The 20,456-nt window shown below is 43.4% G+C and overlaps 1 protein-coding gene across 1 annotated transcript in view; it reads right to left on the bottom strand.

Annotated features, from left to right (window-relative positions):
- Window positions 1-135: 135 nt before the first annotated feature.
- Window positions 136-20,456, bottom strand: part of LOC119402566 (trans-Golgi network integral membrane protein TGN38) — a 63,904-nt gene continuing 43,583 nt past the window's right edge. Inside the window, exons 4-6 of the mRNA XM_037669718.2 lie at window positions 18,015-18,095; window positions 17,354-17,646; window positions 136-3,896 (exon numbers count right to left, since the gene is read on the bottom strand). Coding sequence (XP_037525646.1) covers window positions 3,777-3,896; window positions 17,354-17,646; window positions 18,015-18,095 — 494 coding nt within the window. The 3' untranslated portion in view covers window positions 136-3,776. The remainder of the gene's footprint in view (window positions 3,897-17,353; window positions 17,647-18,014; window positions 18,096-20,456) is intronic.

Genomic DNA, 20,456 nt, shown 5'->3' with positions numbered 1-20,456 from the left:
CACAGTATTGTACAGTATTTACATAGTCAGCACACCCTTTGCTGAAAGAGGAGTGATTGTTGCTATTTTAAGCACAGTGTGAACAAAGCAGTTCAACATATTTCATTAAAAAGAAACAATGTGATTGGTAATCAGCATGGGCATTTGAAAAAAAAGAAAGGCGTTTCCCAGTGCTTGCAGACGAACATGCTGTGAAACACGCACTGGAACATCAACACACAGATGTAACTATCAAGGCTAGTATCTAACAGAAGACCTCCTTAAGTACAGCTATAAAAATTAATTAGGCATATCTTATGCATTACATAGATCATGTAACATAAAGCAGTCAGTACATAGCCCATGTATAAAAGAAATATGCCTAAAGGGGTCCTGAACCACTTTTCCAAGTAATCAGTTTACGAATTGATCAGCCTCACGAATTGACCACTGCAAAAATTTTTCGAATCCGTCAAGAACGAGTGGAGTTGCAGGGATTTGTCGCACACTTTAAGCGCTTTCTCTCTTCTTTCGTCCCAACTAGTGCGCTGGAAGCTACACAGGGAGTGATGAAACGGGGGAAAGAAGCTACGTTACACGTGCGCCATAAAACACGATCTCTCTGTCCAGGTGTGATTCTGGAGCGCTGTAGTGTAAGCGCGCTCTTGGTTTATACCAGCTGTTGACCAATAGCAGCAATATGTTGTGACGAAAGATCTGCTTTATGACAGCCCTCCAAAGAGAGTGAATATGGGCCTCGGTATGAAGAGAGGGCACTTGAGAAAGCGGCAACTTCAGGCTCCACTTTTGAACTCCCCTTGCCGCGCTCAACTGCAAGATTTGGCTGAACTGTTTACAGCAGCGTCTGCTTTCTGCTGTATGTGTTTTTTCACCAAGCACGAGGGGTGGTTAAGGAACCCTTTGAGAGGCATGATATAGGGGACCAAGCTTGTGATGTTTTTTCTAAAAGAAGTTGGCAAAAACTTAGCACTAGTTCTCTCGCACAGTGTACTGAAAGCAAAACAAAGGGACATGTGACATACTGCAGTAACGACTACTAGGCTTTGTTCGTACACCGATACCAGCACTCCTGTGAAAGCTAAACTGAACTGCTGCATCTAAATGTGCGTGGGTTCTTACAAACACAACATGTAATCACAACAAGTTAACGAAATAAAACAAATACAACGGAAGAAAACACTAATCCAAAGAAAGCACAATGAAAAGTGAGAAAAAAATCTATGCAGTACCATGCAAGTGCCAGAAGTCTTGACAAGGGGACACAACATGAAGGTAACATGAGACAATTAAAAAGAAAAAAATTAAAACTAGGCATGCATATGGCACACACACATACACACAAAAACAATGTGGTACACATGGGGACTATATGCCAATGTTCAATTTAGATTGCAATGGCTATTGGAGATGGATACTAATGTACCCTAACCCAATACTCGAATTTCAACTGCCGCCAACAAAAAGTCTCAAGAAAAACATGAAAGGCATTCCAGCAAGAACATTTCTTGTTCACTTTTCTTTGGTAAACTATGCCTAATAAGAGGACAAAGGACAAAAGAGAGGTCCTCAGAAAACAATAGCAAAGTAGAGCTCAGACATACTGAAACGACAGTGCAAGCTGACACTAAAGATCATTATTACACCGAAGAATTCATTTCCTGAATGTGCATAGCATTTGTTGTGAACAAAGCGCATTCCTATGCTTTTGAAGTTTTACTGCTTCATGAGTGTGATTTCCATTTGTCAAACTGTTTCTGCTCGGGCAAACTAATAACACATTCCTGCATCTGTTTGTTTAATGAAATGTGAGCAGTGAAAGATGCATCATGCACACACAGAGGTAAATGAAGATATGTACATTACTGTGGCTGGTCACCTCACGTGGTTCATAATTTCTACTTCTCTAATGATGAGCAAGTGCAGCAGGAGCTTCATGTAAGACATGGCACAAAACTATAAAACCCACATAAAGAAATCAACAGATGTGAAGAAAAAGAGCTGTTTTTGATTCAAATTATTTTTACAGTTTCCCAGCAATTGAACCATATAAGGTGTATCACTGTAGCCACAGTAAATTCAAGCCAACAGTACATCAACCACACCAACAACAACAGTGCTTTACAACTACAAGACGCTACATGTAGCCTCGCCCAAACTGTTACTAAAGTTACATCCCTTCCCTGACCCCTCAATTTGTTGCTCTGTGAGCTGAAACACTTGTGCTTCAAAACAAAAGTCGAATGTTCAGGGAAAGATGGAGACTTGAAGTGATGATAAGTTTTGACAAAGGGATTTGTCTTTGTCATGGGGGGACATGAAAAGTCCCCTTGTCAAAACACTGGCTCCAGTGACATTCCTTGTTCAATGACTTATCACACCAATGGAAACAAATTCTAAAAAGTGTCTCAAGTTTGTTCTAAATAACTGTATCACTGTCTTCAGGCTTAATGTGTTGCAAAAAGCTAATAAACCACAAAACCATTAGTTTTTCAAGAGTGTTTTATAGTTTACAAACACATTGTACTTGCACCACTCATTCTGTTACAAACATGCATAAACGAAACAAACAAGGACATAGAAAAAAAATCTAAAACATAAACTACTAACAGCTGTAAACATCATAATCAATAATTCAGATTATTCAGAATTCCGAACATTGCCATGCCATAAGGATACACAATGTGCAATTATCAAAGTGCTATGTCATCCAGCTTTTTTAAAAAGAAGCCAGTAACAGATGCCACATCTAGGTTAACACAGCTGAACAAACATTCAATTTTTTAAAAATGCTAACAATCAAAAAAATGTTTGGTAAATAGTTGCATTACGTTACAAAAATATTCTACGTCTGCAGCAGCAAAAATTTGATCAAATGAGTAGGACAGAATTTACGCTACCAGCAGAAGCAAAAGAAGTCAAACCTATTGCTTCTTGTTTGATACTTTGTTTTAGCTTCTAGGTAAGAAGTGTGTGAACCTTTATAGCTTTTGTGCCTTCTATTCCAACATCTTAAGAGATATCAATATATAAGCATATGTGTTGTAGTTTGTGGTGGTGGTGGCATTATCTTCTGGGAAGAACAAGATATGGTGGGTCCCAATGAGGTTCACTGTACTGACCAGAAATGCAGGCATAGAGTTGGTTCATCTAGTAGATACCAGCGGACCAACCTCAGAGCTACATGCAGCACTTAAAAGTTCTCTGTGAAAGTATTCATGACTCTAAAAACCCTAAACACTACAAGTTGAGCACATGTTTCACAGTCTCACAGCACAAAGCAAACACCAATGTGCTTACATGCCTTACAAGGGCCTACACACAAGACATCAGCACTGTGGGCAGCAAAACCAAGCATACTACGACATTGATTTCAACGACAGAAACTGAAATCATTAAGGTTCAACTTGCAGAACCATGATTGACTAGAGTTTGTGACTAGACCTGTACACTAAACCTGACATGTACGCTGCTCAGACAGTCACAAGCTCTTGTCAAGCACAGAATCTGGAGTGGAATACCAGGAATGCTGAACCACTGTCTATGCCAGTTCACCATCTTGACATACCTATGCTATCATTCCACAAAGCTTCTCTTCAGGCAAAAACAAAATGAATAAGGGGCAAGAAAGGTTATGGCTAAGGCAGGGAAGTCAGCAAATATAGTATCCTACAGTTGTAAGTCGCCACGAATTCTTGCACGAAGGTCGGCATGTACAGCTCCTGCTGCCAGTGATTAAAAGGATCTGCAGTAATGTGACTAGAGTGAGGTCCTTGTTCCTAAAAGCTGCCACGACTCTTGCGAGCAGACAATGCTTCATCAGTATTGTCCAGTCTTCTGTAGTGCCCGTTGTGCCTCCGCTGGCGCTCGTGTCTGCCTTCCAGTATAAGAGCCAGAATCTGCAATTCATGAATCGCATGTAGTGAAAACACATTATGAACAGAAAAAGATAAAAATTTTCTGAAACAATCTGCTAGGGCAATAAATTTTTTTAATTGTGTGAGGTGCTCTTCAAGGGTTGATGAAGTACTTTTTGAACATTAAAAAAAATGTTGCAAACTTGTACATGAGATTCATTAGAAAAAGTGAGCCAAATATTGCAGCAGGGAATTTAAACTCTCACAAAAAAAAACTACGAAATAACTTGCTCTCTCCTTGGCAATATCATATGTGAGCCCAACAAGTATTGATGTTTTTGTCAAGAACATTCCTAGCGATACTATAATTGCCAATAAATCAAAAGTGTAATAGGGAAGCAAATTGGGCGAGTTGTAAAATACTCATGACAGCCAGCGCAAACAGAACACGGGTGAGAAAAAGAAACGACGACACAGGTGCTGTCTAACAACTGAATGTTCATTAGAAAAACACCAAAGATGGTAAAAAATAAAGACACGTGCATGAGCTGCCCTTCTATTGCCTGGATTGATGAGGAAGTGGCTTTCCTGGAACGTGCGCAGTTGTGGTTATCTATGCATGCCGATATTGCTATGATTTTTTTGGTTATCTTTGGGGGAGTGTGGTTTAGATGATAATCTTTTTCCTACCCATATATATCCTTGGTGTTTTTCTAATAAGCATTCAGTTATTAGACAGCACCTGCGTTGTCGTTTCTTGATCTCGTCTGTGTTCTGTTCGCACTGGCAGTCATGAAAAATCAAAAGTGCGCAGTCTCAGAAAGGCTCGAGAAGTATTTTATCCTTGCTCTTTTGGTCGCGATTGATAGTCCTCTGCTTAATGTTTCATTTTCTCCTACAATGAAATTAGGAGGCACCTGGCATACTACATGCACATTCTTTCAAAGACTATGTGTCCCAGTCAGTTACTTGCCTTGTACCAAGTATGCTTAGCAGTTCTCACCAATGCATATTGTAACCTCCCCAGTGCGCTAGCTCTCTTATGTGTGCCTTATGCCTGCTGTCCCTCATGTCTGCGACGTCTTGCAATCTATACTTCTTGGCAGGCATTGTTTCGTATTTAGCTAATTGATAGCACTTCAAGATGCTCAATCTCGATTTGGCTACTATCCATTGATGAAGCTGATCAAAAACCTGGTCTACACCCCATATTCACACAGTTTGGGTATACTAACATGCATTAGTGTGAGTATAAGCTCCAGCCCTGTCATGCACATGGCAAACGTGCCATACGTACTACAGTGGCACATAGCGGCATGCTATGTAGCATAGATACCATGGCCACAATGGGTTGCTGTGACAGCCCTTCTCACTAGCAAGACACAGACAACCACATGCTATCATAGGTCCCTGCAGGTGAGGTACCTCCAAGTGCTTGCTGACTTGAAGCAGCTGCACAACCTTGAAATGGAAATAGTGACCAACATATAGGAACGAAAAAACAAAAGGAAATTCCTTAAAGAGACCAAAAGAGTTTTTATAAATTATGTAGGTGCTTACACTTCAACGTTTTCAAAACATTTGGCAGCACATCAAGCAGGCCTCATGGAGGCCTGCTTGATGTGCTGTAGGTGGCACTAGTCATCAGCTAAAGAAATAGCGATGTTAGAGTGCATCAAAGAAGCGTCCTACATGTAGGACACCGGGCATATATGGGTTAAGCGAACACCTTGTATCAAGGGAGCTACAAGTGATTAAGTGTTACCCTCTTTCTTAGGCGTGCTCTTTCTCCTCAACTTCGCTGCCTGGTCATGTTCACTGAATATAGGTGGTTGGGGTTAAGCTCCACCTCATGCTAGTGCCCGCTGGAGTATGGAGGATTGTGGAGGCCACATTCTGTGTTTGCCTAGTTGACCTCTGTGCCATCAGGTGCCACAAAAAACTTGCCGGCTGGCCACTCACATTTTCTCCTTAGCCAACACGCTAATCTGCAAGCGCTAAGAAGTTTGCAGACAGACTGAAACTCTCTGACAATGGTGAAATGACAATCCTTCGGAACCACAAGGTGATGCCATGTACTGATGAGGACAATCGATAGTTGAAGCACCCCAACCTTGTTGCTTCCAGCGTCCAGCACAAAAACTGGCCCACAGTATGTCTTGTGGAGAGCTGAAATTTGCGCCTGTGGAGGAGAACACGTGCTTCACTGCAACATAGTGACCACATGTCACATATGGGCAACGGGTCACATGCTCTCACCCCCACCCTACCTACTACACCTACTCCTCACAGCACCAGCAAGTCACACGACGTGACAATTCGCCCTGTGAGCCAACACATGCCAGCATGGTGAACTCACATATGCCACAGCTTTCTAGCAGCCAAATGATGGCATCTTGGTGTAGTTTGAAAGCTAAAAGTTCAACTTTTCCATTCACATCCACTCCACAATATAAAAATGGAAGGGGGGGGGGGATAATAATAATAAAGGCCAGTCTGACAAAACTTCCTATGAATGTGGCTGATTGGCTGTTGCTACAGTAACTTGAGCACCAAAGCTGCCAGTGGAGTGCTCTGCTGTAGGAAAGCTTCATTGATCAGCCATTTCTTTATTGGACCACTTCGTGATTGCAAAAAGTGGCGAATCAAAGCTCGTTTTAAAAAGTTTGTAGCAGGAATCGCACGTGGAAAGCAAAGTGCAAGTCTTATCTCATTATGTGGTGACAAAGAGGAGTGATTGATGTCAAAGATCAGACGAGCCAGTCATTGCACCGCACCAAGAAGTTCAACACGTCGTGCAATACCATACTGTAACAGCAATTTAGCGACAGAAAAGCAAGGGCCTGTGTAGTTGTGTTGTGCTCTACATAAGGCAACACAGTCATTACATAGATGCCATTTTACTGAGACAGTAGACAATGTGCTCACACTCGTGTAGCTCCTCACGCGGCCGTAGGTTTTTGCTGTCTATGCCCTCTTTCAAGACACAGTGCATCTAATATAACTGTCAGAGAAACAATGCTGGGCAATTCTAGTCCACCTGCAGTATGGTTGCTGTGCTTCTTCTAGGGTGCCTCGATGCATGCCCCCGCTAGGGTGGTGCCATTTGTATACGGGAGTGATGAGGGGCTGCCGTCATTGCAGTGCCTGTGTCTATTCACGGCATCCTCAAGGACTGCAGAGAGGTGTTGTGTGTGCACATTCTCTTTGCAGTATCTGCCTGGGACATGCCTATCCCAGAGCAACAAACATTCCAGTAATGGTTGGATGATGGCTAGAGACCGGATTTTAGGCAAATGCCTATTTTGTTCCTTGTGCTCCTATCGCGCCATTTTAATATATGAGCATAAATTAGAGGTTAAGAAGGGCTTTTATAGTGTTTTTATAGTGCCTATAAATGCCTATTTTTGTCGTTTGTGCCTAAATGCTTACAAATGCCTATAAATGCCTATTTTCAAGATTGGCGCTTATATGAATGCTATTTAGCCTCAAGTTTCGCTCCCAGGTGCTGTTTGAGTCCGTTATTCGTGTTACCGCGTAAGATTGACTGTTGGAAACTATGGGGTTCAACCTAGTCCTCTAGTTCAACCAACCAACAACCGCTAGCAACAGTGAAGCAAGACACGCCGGCGACCATTCGCCGCCGCGCCAACATGGCCCGAGCGGTTGGCGAATGCGAAACCGCGGAGAGCCGTCAGCAGAAGGGAGAGTGAAGAGAGAAAAAAAAAAAAAAAAGAAAGAAAGATGTGATGTGCATGCAGCTTTTGTTTTGTGTGTAATTTATTTTTTAAGGCGTTCACTGCAGTAGCGTAGCCAGAAATCTCTTTCAGGGGAGGGATGGGGGGGGACAACCATACTTTACATATGATCGTGCATGCGTTGTGTGTGTGTGTGTGTGTGTGTGTATATATACACACACGCAAAACTGAAAAGTTTCGGGAAAGGGGGGAGGTTTAACCCCCCCCCCCTCTCGCCTGGCTACGCCAGTGGTTCACTGCCAGGTGAGAAATCGGCTCTACGCAATTCGACCTGGCCAATAGGAGGAATCCCTCCCTTCTGGTCTTTTAGCGATCTGGCTGCCTGCTGCTGCTCTGCGCTTCTTAGTCACGCCGGAAAGACATTCAGGAGTGTGTTGATTCGGCAGTGGACATTTGACTCACTCTGCAGAACACAGGAGTGCGAACTATATGCGGGACAAAGCACGCTATGTTCAAATGTTGGCGCCTTTGTGCCATCTTAAGCAATAACATTTTTGTTTTCCTGTCGTAGATAGAGGTCGCGCACGTCTTCATTTGAAATTATTTGCATTTATGTGAAAATTTATTGTGCCTATATTTGCGATTTTGAAAGCCTAAAACATTGTTTTGCCTGCCTATTTTTGGCACCTAAAACGAGCTTTTTTAGTGCCTAAAAATCCAGCCTCTAATGATTACTTCTTTTTCTAGAGACCCAGAAGGCTCATGTAGATCGTGAAAATTAACATAGGCTAAGCAGGTAGGCCCCCTATCTAATTTGATGGAAGAGAGAGCAAAAGAAAAGGGGGAAATATGCACTTGTGGTTGCTCCCTCCATGTGGAGACAGGGCTGTCAGACAATGAGAAAATGCGCTTAAATCTTCGCAGGTAAATGATGTATATGCAAGGCACTGCGAACAAGTTCCGAATTGTCTATGCTGTATATGTACGGCGCCGTCTGTGTGTTAGAAAAATGTGCCACTTTATCAACTCGTTTCTTGCCCAGCAGGTGCTGTCATACAGAAATAGAGGGATTTTTTTTTCTTGTGCCGCTGACTTTCGCTTTTTATTCCAGTGTTGTTTAGGCTAGCCCATCGGCTCTTGCCCAAACCTGTGCATGTGTGAAAGCACATGACAAGAGTTTGGTTTTGTCTCATCGGCAGTTTCCATTTGTTGCGCTCGCAAAAACTGATGTTTATCTGGCTTCTAACCTCTCAAATGGCAACCACTTGATACTAACTCGTTTAATGCCCACAGGGTTGCGATTTCAGCTGTTCCCAGTAGAGCGCTGGTATATACAAACGATGCCGCCATATACAAACGATGCTATTGTGCCTGCATATCTTCTTCCTAGGTGTGTGCATTTTTTTAAGCCTGTGAAACAAATTTATTTTAACAAGCCCATTTTTTATTAATAATATAAGTTTATTTGTAATTTTTATTTTTCTTATTCATGAGTAAGCATTGGATCTATACCCATGGAAAATTGTTTTCTGTCACTTTATGGTCACCAAAAAATTAAGAAAAAATTTTTTTTAGAATAGGTCACTTGAAGATTTTAAATGTGCAATAAAAAAAATCGACCTTGAGGAGTCACATTTGTCAGAAAAATTCTACCTTCAGAGGGTTAAAAACATATTGACTGGGATACTGAGAAAGCTGTGGCTGACGGAGTTCATGAAGTGCGCACAGTGAAACCAAAAGCCCAGCATTGCATTTGAGGTCTGCTTTTCAGTGGTGAGCGAAAACGAACCATCTTTTTCTCTTTTATTTCATCTTATTAACCTTCTTTCTCTTTCTTAATAATCACCCTGCTATTACACTGATAGCTACCAAGATGTCTTGGAAACATTGACAGCAGATTATCAGCACCCACTCCAATGTAATCATCAGCTAGTTTTAATTATTTGTCACGGTTTGCATCAACACGGGCCAACGCACGTTCTATTCCTTTTTATTTTTTTTGTCCCTTCTATGAGCTAGGAGTGTTGACTTCTTTCCTGATTTCAACCATGTTGTTCATACATTTTCCTGTTGCTCCTTTGCACGTTATCTAGCCATGCTGCACCGAAGGTGTCTCAACGCAGCAACGACGATACATTTCAGTAGATCTCCTGATTTGTCCCTGTATAATGGGAGTGCCCAGGTGTGTAAAAACAGCGCCGTTGACCTGCCCAGTCAAATGTATTAGTCTTACCATTCAAAATCAGTGAAACCTCAACATTGTGAACATGTCACTGCCGGAGGCAACTCAAATCACTATGGCAGTCCAGAAATATTACGCCTTGAACACCTCCGAGGCACTGTCATCCAGCTAACTTAACCCTGCTTCGATATGGTCAGAGGCAAGCGAGCTCAGATCCACTTTTGTTTTTTTTTCATGCACACAAAACATGCTTCTGTTACGACCTTGCCCTGAAGGATGGCCATTGAACAGGCGATATACCTAAAGAGCTATGCTTTCGTTTCCTTTCAATGACACACTTCACCATCAGGACAGAAGTTGGCCTCCTTAGTGTAGTCCTTAGCCACCAGTTCCCACAAGAGGCTCACAATTCAACCTTGGCCCTCAGTCTACAGCAGCTGCAGAGTACCTGAACATGGTGGCAGTCAGAATTGTAAGGCAGCGGAGGGTGCTAAAAAACAACTGGACCTGGACAGGCCGCCAATTCAGACTGAACCTGGCAATGCTGAACAAGTGAAGCTAGGCTAGCGGAGCTATTCAAGAAGTTAGCAGGCATTAGCTGGAATATAAATGGCCTTGGTGAGGGTAGGAGAAGCATATAAAGTGTTGACTAATAAGCACGTCCTCTGTTGTGGATGGCTCCCTGAGAAGAGAGAATATGGCATAGGTTTTCCAATAGACAAAGAATTTGTTAATAACATTGATGAATTCTACAGTATCAATGAAAGGATAGCAAGCATCGTAATAAAACTAAATAAAAGAAATTCTAGTGGAGTTTGCAGAGAGAAGTACACTTCATATAATGAACAAAGACAGAATAAGCATAGAAATGGGAAGTGGACAAGCAAAAGCCCTAGCCAGGAAACAAACAGCAAAATGGATTCCCTGTGCTGGAACCCGGGCATAGTATAGAACATAGGAGTAGTGGGTAAGGCAAGATGTAGTGATCACAGGTTAGTGGGGGCGAATATCGTCCTCAGCGTAAGATAGGTTCACCACTGACAACAGGCCCATTCAGATATAGTCAAAGTAAAAACAGATGAATTTAGGATTGCCATTGACAACAAATGCGATGCTTTAGGACAAGAAGAAAACGATGACATAGAGGGAATGAACAAAACCATAACTAGACTGATTTCTGAAGCAGCGACTAAGTTGGAGGTAAAGCACCAAGGAAATAAATAAGCAAGCTCTCTCAAACCACAAAGGACTTAACAAAGAAACGACACCAGATAATAATTTCTGAAGTTTTACATGCCAAAACCACGATATCATTATGAAGCATGCTGTTGTACAGGGCTCCAGAAATTTCGACCACTTGGGCTTCTTTAACGTGACCTAAATGTAAGTACATGGGTCTTTAGCATTTCGCCTTTATCGAAAATGCGACCGCCGTGACCAGGACTGAACCCACGTTATCGGGTCAGCAGCCGAGTGCCATAACCACTGTACCACTGTGGTGGCTAACGACAAGAGATGAAAGTGACTACTGAGAGAGATAAAATCAAATTTGCTGAGCTATCAAAGCTGACTAACAAGAACAAACTCAGAGACATACAGAATTAGAACATCAGAGAGGCAGCAGTAAAGAAAGGAAGTAGCATCAAAGAAGCTAAAGAGAAACTGTGTAAAGGAAACACCTAAATTCATGCATTAAAAATAGGCGGGGCAATGTTATCAACAATTTCAATGATATAGTGAAGGTCGCAGAAGACTTCTATTCTGAAGTGTACAGCTCGCAGATAAGTAGCCCAACCTTAAAGAGGTTATGAACCACCCCTCGAGCTTGGTGAGAAAACACATCCTTTGGATGGCACACACTGCTATGAACATCTCAGCCAAATCTCACAGTCATGGGCAGCAAGGTGAGTACAAGCGGAGCGCGAAGTTGCCATTTTCTCAGGCGTACTATTTTCATACAGAGGGCTGTGCTCGCCCTCTTCGGAACTGTCGACGCCTACTGTTTGACATCGAACAGCAGACAGCATCTGATCCAAACGCCACTCTTTATTTATGTCGGCTAGTGGCCGGCATAAACCAAGAATGGCGTTTGGATCAGATCCGCTTCTTGCCACAGGGTGCCACCACGTGCCAGCGCGGCGCTCCATACTCTGCAAATAATACACAGTGAACCATACTCATGCGCAGGAATTACAGCGGGAGAGAGCGATCGCGTTTCATCACGCACGCTGAAGGTCATAAAGTGCACTGACGTAACTTTTTCCCTTGTGCCATCCCTTCCTGCGTAGAATCCAGTCTGCTCATCAGGACAAGAGAAGAGAAAAAGCGCTTAAAGCACACGACAAACCCCTGTAACTCCGCTTGTTCTTGACAGATTCGAGAAATTTTTTGCGGCAATCGATTCAGAGACAATAAACTCCGACACTGAGGTCACTCGATAATTACTTGGAAAAGTGGTTCATGACCCCTTTAAGTGAAATCAAAGCCACACAGGACACTAAGTTCCATGTGCAACTATCGATGAGGTTAGAAAGGCCACACTCCACGTCTTTAGAAAAAGCAGCCAGAGAAGACAGCATGACGGTCAATTTGATCAAAGATAGACGAGATTATGTATTTAAGTAACTTGCAACACTGTATACAGAATGTCTTCTGACCTCAATTGTACCACTGACCTGTAAAAACAGCAATTTAATAATATAATTATTATACTGGAAAAAACACCAATATAATATTAATACACAACAAGGATGACATAGAAAGCTTGAAGAATTATATACCCATCAGCTTACTTTCAGTATTACACGAAATATTCACAAAGGTAATTTCGAATAAGGTAAGATGAGCACAACATTAAAAAACTCAGAGAGCAAGCTGGCTGCAGGAAAGGACATTCAAGGATAGATTAGAATGAAGTTGTTTCTATAGCTTATAACCATGTTGTCAAGGTAATTGAGAAATCTGCTGAGTATGACAAATCCCTCTATACGGTTTTCATAGACAACGAAAAGGCATTAGACTCAGCAGCGATAACAGCAGTCTTAGAAGTATTGCATCCACAAGGAGTACTTGAGACATATGTGTATACTACAGCCAACATCTACAAATATCCCACAGCTACCCTGCTTCTCCAAAAGAAAAGCAAAAAAAAAGGGGGGGGGGAGACGCTTAAGCTTCGCCTTTAAGAATTGAACACGATAGCGATATCCAGCCTCACCCTCATTGCGATGTGTTTCGCTTGTCATTATTTCAGTTGCCCAGTCACACACACACACACATGCACGCACACACACATGACATACACCTTTAGTAAAGGTAAAGGTTTCCGCACTCTTCGACAGCACTTTTATGACGACAGCGTACCCATTACGTGTAAGAGAATGCGTGCACTAATGTGTATGCCCTTTGTGATGGGCGGCATGCTTTAAACCAACAGCAATTACGCGCATGATACTTTTTCAAAGTTGTGATGCACCCACTACGTGTTTGTAAGGGAATACGCACGGTAATGTGTGTGCCTTTTGTAATGGTGGCCGGCTTTGAACCACCAACTCGTTATGCAATTCACATGGTGTGATGCCCGATGGCAATATACGCATGTACCCCGTTTCACTGCGATATTACATCTCATACTGTGACACCTGTACACAGGACGCTTATGTTTGTAAAGCATTAAAGTTAATTTCAGTGTAGTTCCAAGCAATGGAGTGGCTCTGTGGTAGAACACCTGCTAGCCACGCAGACGGCCTGGGTTCGATTCTCACTCGAACCTAAGATTTTTTATTATTTATTTTATTTGCATCTTTTTCGATTTTTCGGTCACGGACAAGATGATGATTTCTCGCTTACAACCAACGACGCCGACACTGACGCCAAAATTTTTGCGGAACGAGCTCTTTAACGCTATCACGCTAAAAAGTGCGAATGTGAGAGGCGCCAGGCAAGGAGACGCAATCTCTCCAATGCATGATTAGAAGTATCTGAATGAATGTACTGGGTTAAATAACAATAAAGATTAACAGAGAATATTTAGGAACTTACGACTTGCAGATAACATCGTGCACTTCATCAACAATGGCGACAGATTGCAACGAATGGTTGAAGATTTCAACCAGGAACATGTTAAAGTAGGGTTGAAGCTAAATATACAAAAGAAAATGTTCAGTAGCCTGGCAAGAGAACAAGAGTTCACAATTGACAAATGCACCCTAGAAATTGTACCAGTATGTATATTTAGGTCAGTTACTGACAAGGGAGCCTCCTCACGTAAAGGAAATTCACCAAAGAAAAAGGATGGGCTGGAGCATATACAGCAGAAATTCAGAATCATGACCAAATGCTTACCGCAGTCTTTAAAGTGAAAAATGTACAATCATTACATTGTACCAGTACTAATATACGGTGCAGAAACTTGGAGGATAACAAAAAGAAATTTGGGGAGAAGTTCAAGGCCATGAAGCGTTCGACGGAACAAAAAAAGTGAAGGCAGCTTTGCACTAGTGGTGCCAAGCCTGAAGGAAGTGTGGAGCTGGGCGGCCTTCCTTGTTTCTCTTTTTGTCTTTCTTTCTTCCTCTATTTCTTTCTCTGCATTTTTCCATCTTTTTTTGTCTATGTTTGTTTCTATTTCTTTCTCTCTATTTCTTGCTCTTTCTTTCTTTCTCTTTCTTCCATTTTGTTCCCTCTCTCTATTGCTTGCTTCCTCTATCTTTCTATCTCTTTCTTTGTCATTATTTCTTTCTCTCTCTTTCTTTGATTCTCTCTACTTCTGTCTTGCTCTCTGATTTTTCAATCTGTTTTTTTTGTGTCTGTTTCCTTCTATATCTTTCTCTCTCTGTCTATCTTTTTCTATCTTTCTTTCTCTCTCTCTATTTCTTTCTCTTGATCTCTGTCTTTCTCTCTCTCTCTGTACTTGTTCTCTCATCCATCAGAGTTATTGCATCCCATGCCGGACAAATCAGCGCACATGTTCTGGGAGCAAAGCCGAAGATGAAGAGGACAAAGAGAGCGCGTGCCGGTTCACGGTGATAATTTTTGTTCGCGACTAACGCATTTTCTTTGAGCTCAAACAGCTCCACTGTTAAAATTATAGGTGTAACATAAAGATAGGAAGAGAGCACAGTGGATCAAAGAGCAAACAGGGGTAGCTGATATCCTTGTGACCATTAAGAGAAATATGTGGACCTTGGTGAGCCTTGTAGTGCATGGGACAGGCCACCAATGCTCAGTGAGAGCGGCGGAATGGATGGCGAGGAATGGGAAACGCAGCCACGGTTAGCACAGGGTTGGATACAGTGATGAAATTAAGAACTTCGCAGGCATAAAACGGAATCAGCTTGCACAAGGCAGTGCTAATGGGAGATCATTGGAAGAGGCATTCATCCTACAGTGGACATAAAATAGGCTGATAATGATGATGATAAAGCCACAGTACCACCATACCTTTTGCTATCCCCTTCGTCATTTCGCATTCTTGAATCTAGCTCTCTGTGGGCATTAACCACAGAGCGTACGGTCACTGACTGTGCTCTAGCACTGAGAGAACTTAAAGGGACACTAAAGGCAAGTAACAATTTATGTCAGAATGAAAGGTCAATGTGTGAGAACATCTAAAACGTCAATAGTATCAACAGCAGTGCTCTAGTGATCGAGAAATTAAGGTAAATGTAGGACACGATGTGCGCCACGAGTGGGACATTTTGGAAATGATCCCGATGACGCCAAAGAGTCTCAAACACAATGAACCACTACTAATCAAACTAGTTGCAATAAAAAAGAACCTTCCGTGCATCACAAGACGTAATAAAATGCTGCTTGTTCGTTTCTGTTTAGTTCATGGAAAAAAAGGACCTCTTGGCGCTACCATAGGGAACGATGCGAGTGGTTCAAAAGTTCCGTTTTCGCCGAGCTGCGCGTCTCAGTGGTAGTTTCGGTATCGCGTACTACTGCGTGTGCTTGGCTCTCGCTATTTTCACCCTGTCGATACTCTACTTCTGCTGTTGCTGGCCAAGCTAAGCTTCGTTACAGTGAACTACACAGTTTCGAAGTGGTCCGTGGCTGCGTCTTGGCAAGGTTGATGGCTGCTGTTGCGCAAGAAACCGTAGCTTCGGCGGCCGGGCTTTAGTAAAGGCGGGCAACGTTGGGCACGGCAACTGCTACGTCAGAAGGTCCGTTCAGGCGGGCGATTTGAAGTGCGCTAATGCCGTGCGGACCACTAAAACGTGATTTTCTTTCAAAATAAGCATTTCCTTGCACGAAACAAGCACTACGAGGTTTCTGCAACGCTATTGCAACAATCAACGTCGACTTAATATTTGCCTTTAGTGTCCCTTTAAGAGTGCTCTTATTACATGCAAGCCGACAAGGGGTTGCCCGTCTCATGTGCCTGCTCTAGTGCCAAATGCCATGCAAAAGTACCACCACTATTATGATGTATACAGAAACCATCAGTTCTTCTAGTGAACAGTGCCATCACCTGGAGTGGACAATAATAGGTCACCAAGTGCACAAACATAGAAGTACAGAAAATTAAAAGAAAAAAAAAATCTTATGTAACACAACATAAATGTTTCCGCTTACTTGTCGCCGTCTTTTATGCAGAAAAACTGGCTTGTTTCCACTGATCTTTGAAGTAACTTGAGGCTCTGGTATGTATCGTGTGACACTGAATTATTTCCAAGGGCCTCATTGCAATAATTGTACCGTGCCTCTTTAGTTAGCACTACCAAAGTTGTAAACGTCCTGTTTTTTCACACAGCATTATTAGTGAATTTTATATCATCGCTATCTGCTAGCGTTGCTTAGTTTCTTCTTGCTCCTTTTTTTTCCTAGTATCCTCCCTTAGGAAAATAACCTGGGAATATTAGTCAGCCTGACTGACACTCCCAAATTTACATGCACAGAAACACCCGATAAAGTGGACGGGAGGATGACCGCCGCTGTAGCTAAATGGGTAGAGCATCGGACGCATTATCCGAAGGTTGCAGGTTCAGTCCCTGCCGGCGGCAAGTTGTCTTTTTGCCCACTTTAATTTCTTCACATATATATCCTAATTACTACAAATAACGACCCCTGTACCTTCCTTGGCTTCATTATCTGTTGGTATTCATTGAAGTAAGCTCAATACTTGATGTGTCTAAGGTATCTATTCAGCAGGGTTCATAGACAATCAGCCAAACACACTTAGCTTACTGACTTTAGAAAAGCAGCATTACAGCCACTACCTGTCTCTGCCCCTCACAAACCTGCATAAATTTGTTTCAATACCTCTGCAGATAAAATATTTGAAGTGCACACATAACTTCTCTGACATGGACAGTACAGTTCTGACTTTAAAAGCTATGATAACTTTCAAGTCTTAGTTGTTCCTTGAATAATAATATGACTGTTGTACCTCACAAAGAATTAGATGTGAGCATGATTCCATAATGGCTATTTCCTCTTGGTAAGGCGTCACTAATAGGTTCACATGGTAAAGTATCTGTCTTTCTGAAAAACAGCCAGCAATGTGGTGAATGAATAAGCAACAGAAAAAAATTCTAGACCACATCATGGCATCTAAAGTGCTATTTGGGACAACTGATCCACCACATATTTAAGAGCTGTCTAAAACCAGAACAAACCTTGCGCTTGTTGTGGAAGGCCAAGTACCCAACCACACAAAGCACCACAGCAGTCAAGAAGTAGGCGAAAAAATGGCTGTCGTCCTGGGATGGCAGGGAAGGCATGCTGCCAGCAGCTCCAGAGGCATCAAGGGGCTTTTCTGGATGGCTACCTCCCATAGAACCCACAATGGGCTGAGCACCCAGAGATGCTGATCCACTGGCCACAGAGGCCAGTCCCTTCTGTGTTGGCAAGGGTGGCTCAAGCTCCTCTTCAGAGTCAGGCTCCCTCGCATTGCCGTATTCAAGGTTGCCTAGCCAATTACGCAAAAAACAAACAAAAAAAAAACGAAGTTCAGTAAAGTGCCTATAAGGGCATTATTCTCTTGAACATGACAGGAAAATAAGATATAATACATAACCTATTTGCTAATAATGTAAACAAATTAAATATAAGTCCCTGCCAAGTAAAATAAAATTGAAAAGATACAAACACAAAATTTATGTAAAGCCCTTTTACCCACAAATTCTTGTATATTCACAATTATTGATATAGTTGAAGAATGTAAGATATATTTAGACAACTCTCATAATCTTTGACATTTGAAAAAACGTCACTAAAGACAATGCTGGTTCTGACACCAACAAAATTGAACAAGAAGCAGGCACTGGCATCACTTACCTGGATTAGAAGCAGGAGGCATTCCACCCAAGTCTTTCAATTGACCAGATGATGCATCCGTATCCTTCTGCTGTCCTTGTCCTGTGTATAAAAGGGGATAAAATACCAATGTAGAAATGTATGCTGGAAGAAGAAGAAGTCGAAGTGGTCAGACGTGGCTGTGCATCGCTCCGGTTTTTTTGCCACTTGTTTTGCTCCACGAGAACTCCTCGCTTCTTAAATTGCTGTGACCTGTGCAAAGGTGCTCCTGGCGCTCATTCACAAGGCGCGTAGTCCCTTGCCGGCTCCTTATTCAACGTCTTGTCCATCGTCCGATGCTGCAAGGCTAGGCCTCGCGCTCGCGCAAGAGCGACAGCCGCTACGACGCGGTACCGCGTTACATTCTGCAGCGACGAATCGGCCTACCTGTTCCAAGGTATCCCTTCTTGCTACAAACAACGCACCCCGGAAGGTGAATCAAGTGGCCTACCATGACCCTCAAGGAGTGAAGTTTAGTGCTGACAGCATGGAAGTCAGCCCGTCAATCCGGCAACCGACCTCTACCAAGAGACCCAACGATGATACCAGTCATGGATCTGCTCCTGAGACGGCGCCAGGAGTGGCGTCTGGTGCGTCGCTTTGCACAGCGCCGAAACGGCCGCGTCAAATGTACACCAATCCTTCATCCGAGGTAAACACTCCTGAACCTAATTCAAAGTCTTCCTACAAGGTCGTCATCAAGCCTCGTTCTAGATACGACATGTCAACTCTACCCAACCGTGTCGTTCAAGCTGCTCTCGACACCTGCCTCAAGACCTCCAGATTTCAAGGTTTTGCCCCACACAAAGCTACCAATACGATCTCTGTATGGGTTCCTGCTAAGTCATTTGTGGATGCTTAAGGACCTGCAACAGATACAGGTAACTGAGGATTATGCCCTTCCTGTGCAAGCATACCTCGCCAGTGGCACTGATCTAAGGCGCTATGTTATTACCGGCGTTGACCCTAATGAAGAACCTGAAGCGCTCTTGCGGGAACTGTCATGTTCTACACATAAGGTCGTGGCTGCCCGTTACATGGGCAGTGGTCGCACGTGTCTTATCACTCTTCAAGGTCCTCGATTCGCTCCAGAACGTATTCTATATTACGGTTGCGTTCTGCGCCCTCGTCCGTTCAAGCCGTCTGTTGTGTACTGCTACTCCTGCTTCAAACAAGGCCACATGAAATCATCCTGCCCTTGCTCCTCTGAGGATGCCACCATAGAACGTGAAGCATCAGCACCATTTCGATGTGGCCTATGCCGAACAAATGATCATGACATCACTTCCGCCTCATGTCCTACCAAGCAAAAAGCCACTATGAAAGCTCGCCAACGCCGGCCTGGGCGACCAGTACGGACTCCGGAGTATCCATCGATGGACCCGGTTCCCATACACAACCGCTACGAGATTCTAGCCTCGCTAGACGCTGACGATACTCATGTGGCCCCCGCAACCACGACACATGATTCTGCCACTCCTAGTTATAGTGCAGTGGTTGGGTCGTCAAGTTCGCGACCCCGACGTGCTCCTCCAGTGTTAGAAGACGTGCAGCTCCCCTTGGCAAATAATGAGTCCGAGATAGATTCTCGCCTTGCCAGCCTTGAAAAGGAAATCCAGCGTCTCAAGCAACACCGTGCATTGCTCCAGCGTCGGCGAGACGGAACGCACTCGCTGCATACACCGTCAGCGTCAACTACTGCCCCTACGGCACAAACTCCTGTCTCAGCACCCAAGTCGAAACCTCTATCGCCCCAAGAACTGCTACGCTTCGTTGCGCAGCAACTCCAGCATCTCACATCGGTCCTCGTGGCTAATCTCAATCCATGATGGCGTCTACATCAAATTCACCGGAAGGAATTTTACAATGGAACTGCCGCGGTATTGCCGGAAAAGTGGGAGAGCTACGACAGCGTCTCAAATATGGGAAGCTGCGTGCATGGGCTCTACTTCTTCAGGAATCTAATGGCCTGCCACCCATACCAGGTTATGTGGCGTACTCTTCGCCTTCAATGTTGGATCGCCGGTGTTCAACGCCGGATGTTCCCCCTGGAAAGGTTGCAGTTTATGTGCGATCCATTCTTCATCAGACTCATGTGGACCTTTCGCGATGGTGTACTTTGTGGCAGGAAGTCGTGGCTGTTTTAGTTCGTCTCCAACGCACCGACGTTATCATTGTTTCGTTCTACGCCCGTCCGTACAGTGGTCGTGCGGCTCGGATTTCTCTTGGATGGTTGGTGCACTTAAGGCGACAGCATCCTGGATGCCCCATAATGGTAGCAGGCGATTTTAACGCGCCTCACACAACATGGGGTTATGCTTATTGCAGTGCGCGTGGCGTAAGTGTGCTGGATACATTTACGGACGCACACTTTACGCTTCTTAATGATGTGTCAGTGGCCACTCGTCGCCGTGATCACCCTCG

This window comes from Rhipicephalus sanguineus, chromosome 1, assembly GCF_013339695.2.
Source record: "Rhipicephalus sanguineus isolate Rsan-2018 chromosome 1, BIME_Rsan_1.4, whole genome shotgun sequence".
In the NCBI taxonomy this organism is placed as follows: domain Eukaryota; kingdom Metazoa; phylum Arthropoda; class Arachnida; order Ixodida; family Ixodidae; genus Rhipicephalus; species Rhipicephalus sanguineus.
Note: the sequence above shows the minus strand (reverse complement) of the source record. Positions and strands in the feature narration are given on the sequence as shown.